The sequence below is a fragment of the Phragmites australis genome, chromosome 3, assembly GCF_958298935.1.
Source record: "Phragmites australis chromosome 3, lpPhrAust1.1, whole genome shotgun sequence".
NCBI lineage: Eukaryota > Viridiplantae > Streptophyta > Magnoliopsida > Poales > Poaceae > Phragmites > Phragmites australis.
Genome location: NC_084923.1, coordinates 2365306 through 2370676, shown reverse-complemented (window position 1 = coordinate 2370676; position 5371 = coordinate 2365306). Strand labels below are relative to the sequence as shown.

At 48.0% G+C, this 5371-nt stretch overlaps 1 protein-coding gene across 1 annotated transcript; it reads left to right on the top strand.

The window, feature by feature from the left end:
- The first annotated feature begins 3098 nt into the window (after window positions 1-3098).
- On the top strand, window positions 3099-5371 carry LOC133910867 (cytochrome P450 78A9-like). Its single transcript, XM_062353105.1, has 2 exons — window positions 3099-4156; window positions 4517-5371. Exons 1-2 carry the CDS (start codon window positions 3131-3133, stop codon window positions 5138-5140), a joined length of 1650 nt encoding a protein of 549 aa, XP_062209089.1. The 5' UTR covers window positions 3099-3130; the 3' UTR covers window positions 5141-5371.

Genomic DNA, 5371 nt, shown 5'->3' with positions numbered 1-5371 from the left:
TCATGCTGAAAATAGGCATTTATGTTTTATTATTTTTCTCTGGACCTTATTGGATTTTATTTGAGCTCATTTGGATTTTTTTTTTAATTCTTCTGAGTTATATTTGATTTCCATAATATCAAAATGTTTTCATAAGTTTAAAATATTTTATTGGCTTTTAAATGTTTTCAAAAGCTTATCAGACTTTTCTAGAATTTTTAGGTTTTGTTTGGTATTTTATTTGGGATTTATTTGCTTCCTTTCTTTTCTAGAAGTTCCCCATCCTTAATCTAAAGCCAGCTCAGTGGCCCACTTCCTCCTGGCCTTCTCCCTCTCTCCCATTTGGGCCGAACTGGAGCCAACCCAGTCCAGCCCGGCCTAACTCAGCCCAGCTCCACCTCACCCATCCCTGGGCCCGTTTCCCTTCCCCTAGCCCAGCTAGCCCGAGCCAACCCTGCCTCCCCCTCTCCTTCCCTCTCCCGTGCCTGGGCCTGGCTGTCCTGGCCCATTCACACACCTCCTATCTGCCCTGGATCTACGTTCTGTTCCAACAATCAATACATGTCTCAACTACAAGCGTCTGTTCAATGCTCATATTATCAAACACCCCGTTCAACTCCAGCCACTTCTCAAGTCAAGAACAGCTGAGCTGCTCCCGCCTCAGGCAAAAGGTTGTTTCCATTGTGGAGATAAAGGACATTATGTGAATTGGTGTCCTAAGAGGTATCCAAATCAGGTCAACATCAACACTCTAATGACTACCCAGTCTCAAGCATGTAATGGAAGTAATATGTCATTCAGAACACCTGGATGTAAAGCAGTTCTCAGGATCTCAACATCAGTGATTGGGTGATCACCTACAGCGAATTTCAACCAAACGAGGTTGAACGTTTCAAGAAGTGCAAAAATCAAGTTGGATCGGTGCAACAAGGAAATTTCGTCAGTCAAGAAAAGGATGATACCGCAAAAAAAATCTCCCCTCCCATGCCTCAACATTCATATTCCCCATCCTATAAATCTTGGCAGAAACAAAGCCCAGGATGCTTCTACAAGGAATGCGTGTTTTCGTTGTGGAGAAGAGAGACATTATGCCAACTGATATCCCCTGAGGATTCTTGTTCCTAACGCTAAGAAAGTGTGTTTACACTGTGGAGATACAGGACATTTCGTCAACGAGTGCGCTAAGAGGTATCGTGCTCCGACCAACAAGAAAGCATGTTTCCACTGTGGAGACCCTACGCACAAGGTCAAAAGATGTCCCAAGAAGTTTCCCAACCAGAACCGGATCAACCCCGAGCCCCAGATGAAGACCTCGGTGAAGACCTCAGTTTAGCATTAAGGTCATCGCGACCTTCAAGCAGCAACTCAAGACAGTCAAGCTCAATAGGATAATGTCAAGCTCAAAGCAGCTCAATAGGGATCAAAAAGTTGAGAGTGATGTGTCCCATGTCACAGGCTACACGTCTGTCTACTTCTTATGAACTGGAAATGCATGTTAAAGAAGTTTGCTCTTTTAAGGGGGGTAGACCTTCTAGCCAATATGTTGCTTCTGGAATCCGAAGGCACATAAGTTGTTCTTAGGAATGGCTAGTTAGCAAAGGTAATGAGGTAATAAAGTGTGCTAAAGGAAGGACAATACCCAGAAGCTGCACTCCGACCACAGAAGTGATTGCTAAGAACAAGTACTCTTTCCTCGGAATTAGGATATATTTTACTAAATCTTCAAGGATAAGAAGGTTCGACAAGGTCAATCAACAGATGAGAAGATCATTAAAAAAATAAAGGAAACTTATCGGGAGTGCTAAAGCTACGAAATTCTCAGGAATCAGAAGGCAGATCTCAAGGATTGTTATCTATAGTATGGAAACAAGAGTGATGTAGCAAAGTATATGGTCCTATGTGACACAAGTCAAAAAAGTTAGAATAGTGCATCAGAGCCAACTACAACCGTTGAAGATACCAGGAATAGAATATCCAAGAAAATTTAACATACTTAGAGTAATCAATCCAAATTTGTCGAGATAGTTGCGAAAGTCGTCAAAAGCAAAGTGAGCAGAGTATGCCAGGGCAATGACGTTAACACTGAGAAGAAAAAGCAATTTGTAAAGCGAGAAGATAATTTGAAGACCAAGTTCCTTATCTCTTCTCATACTTACCTGAATCTCGAGGGCGAGATTCCTTTAAGGGGTAGATTTTTCACACCCTGATTTTCAGATTTCACAATTTTCTAAATTTTTTCAAAATTAGACTATAGATTAAATAATTAGAATAAAAAAAATCCTATTTTCTAAATTCAAATTCCAATTTGAATTAAGGATATTAATTGTTTGAATGCATTCGTGCTGAAAATAGGCATTTAGGGTTTTTTTTAAACCTGATTGCTTTTGTGCACTAAGACACATAAAATTGTCTTGAATGAAATATATGGATCATATACCATTCGTGAAGTCAAGTTACCTCAGAATTTTTCTTCTTAAATACTCGCTCTAGTGTTTTTGTTTTCGATGAGTTTTTGAGGTGCATTAGGTGATCAAATGGGAGAAGACCATCAATTTTAAAAGAATTTTGTTGAGTTACCTATTCACTCCTTTCTAGTTGCCTATGTTGATCATGTATGGATATATTTATACCTCACCCATCAGAGATTAATCCTAGGTTTATTCATTGTGTGTCTCACCAAAATAGAATTTTTTTTTTCAGTTGTGGTGACATACCCATCGATAATGAGACATATGTTGTGACTTTGTGAATCTTTAAGCTCTGTATATCTGGTCTTTAGTAGAGTCGTTATATGAGTGAGTGTGTGTGATGATATGAATGTGTATGTACGTCTGTATGTTATACCGGGTTTAAAAATGTGGTTTAATACACCATTTTTTAAGGAAAATACGGCAACTCCTAATGCCATTTTGTTTCCTTCTTGTAAGTTGTAATTCACTAAAAAGGAAAAATAAAACAATCACAAAATAAAGGAAGAATAAACAGGGCCCACCAGTGCATTTTCAAGTAGTTTATTGCCAATGATTGAGACATCGTTACAAGGGCCGCTCGAATCTTCTCGCCCAAAAACCCCTATAAATACTGCCTCCGGGCAGCAGCTCAGATCACAGGCGCTCACAGCTTAACGCAACGCAGCCGCGACAGAGTCACAATGGAGAGCTCAGTTGAGAGCTGGTGGGTGCTGCCGATGACCTTAATACCGGCCATCTCCGGCGAGCAACACGAGAACATTACCACACTTCTTGCCATAGCCACTAGCTTCGCTTACCTCGCCATCTTTGCATGCCTAGCATGGGCAAGCGCGTCCCTGCTCTACTGGGCTCACCCGGGTGGCCATGCATGGGGCAAGTACTGGAGGGCAAAGGGGCAGAGCCCGAGGCCATATCCCATCCCGGGGCCGAAAGGGCTCCCGGTCATCGGCAGCCTCGGCCTCATGTCCGGGTTGGCTCACTGCTCGCTAGCCGACGAGGCGGCGCGCCGGCCGGGGGCCAAGAGGCTCATGGCGCTGTCGCTCGGCTCGGTCCGCGCCGTCGTCACGTCGCACCCCGACGTGGCCAAGGAAATCCTCGACAGCCCAGCGTTTGCTGACCGTCCGCTTAACCACGCGGCGTACGGCCTCATGTTCCACCGCTCCATCGGCTTCGCCGAGCACGGCCCGTACTGGCGCGCGCTCCGGCGCATCGCTGCGGGGCACCTGTTCGGCCCGAGGCAGGTCGAGGCCTTCGCGCCGTACCGCGCGGGCGTCGCGGAGGGGATCATCACGGCACTGCGCGGCGCCGGTTCAGGCGTCGTCCAGGTGCGCGGCCTCCTCCGGCGCGCATCCCTCTACTACATCATGCGGTTCGTGTTCGGCAAGGAGTACGACGTGTCGCGCGCAGTGGTGGCGTCCGGAGAGGATGTGGAGGAACTGCTCGAGATGGTGCACGAAGGGTACGAGCTCCTTGGGAAGGAGAACTGGTGCGACTACTTCCCGCGGCTCGCCACTCTCGACCCGCAAGGCGTGGGTGCACGGTGCGCGGAGCTCATGCCGCGGGTGAACCGTTTCGTGCACGGCATCATCCAGGAGCACCGTGCCAAGGCGATCGCCGGAGGAGAGGCTTGTGACTTCGTTGACATCTTACTTTCCCTGCAGGAGAGCGAGGGACTCTCCGACGCAGACGTCGCCGCTGTGCTTTGGGTAAGAACTCATGCACTTAATTAGTGCCAACACAATGAGTAAAACATCTGCATCAAACTTGTACACGCATCAAATAATTCTTCAGTTATCTATTTAAACAAAAGAATCGTAGGGCTCAATTGATACAACATCATTCTTGTTGGGATGTATATATAGCAAATCATGAGCAGGTTACTTTTGTTCGGATCGTGATCTGAAAAGTAGTAGCAAAACCTTTTGAAAGAGTAAGTGCAAAAACTCCTCCAGCTTTTCCTCTTTCTGTCCATTTTCTATGGAGGAAGTATCCCATAAAAGGATGGCTACTAGTTAAGGATTACAGCACTGAACTAGCAACTAAAATACCTGTCCTTAATTTATCAGGAGATGATCTTCAGAGGAACAGATGCCATGGCCGTGCTCATGGAGTGGACCCTAGCTCGCCTCGTCCTCCACCGCGACGTCCAAGCCAACACGCACCGTGAGCTCGACGAGGTCGTCGGCCGAAACAACTCGGTCACCGAGTCCGCGGTCCCATCGCTGCCTTACCTGCAAGCGCTGCTCAAGGAGGCTATCCGGATGCACCCGCCGGGTCCGCTCCTCTCGTGGCGTCACAGGGCCATATCCGACACGTACGTCGACGGCCACCTCGTCCCGGCGGGCACCACCGCTATGGTCAACCAGTGGGCCATCAGCCGCGACCCGGACGTCTGGAACACGCCGCTCGAGTTCCAGCCCGAGCGGTTCCTCCCTGGCGGTAAGGGCCAGGACGCGTCTGTGCTCGGCGCCGACGGCCGGCTTGTGCCGTTCGGGTCTGGCCGGAGGAGCTGCCCCGGCAAGTCCCTGGCCATGACAACCGTGACCACCTGGATGGCCACGCTGCTGCACGAGTTCGAGTGGCTGCCAGCGTCCGACACGGGCGCCGTCGACCTGTCGGAGGTGCTCCGCCTGTCGTGCGAGATGGCGGTGCCGCTCGAGGTCCGCGTGCGCCCTAGGCGCGAGGTGTGAAGTAGGCTGCCGATAGCTTTATCGCACCGGCCGTGACTCCAATACTCCACTGTGCAGTGTGTAGCCGTGACCCTAAGTTTTCCGTTAGTAAACTGTGAATAAGCGCAGCTGGTAAGAGTCGTGCACCAGCTCAGCTCAGTACTTGTTTCAGAGTTTTAACTTAAGTATGTACCCCAGGATGTGAGTATAAGTTTCCACATGGTGTACAAATCACAAAAGCTAGCTATCAAA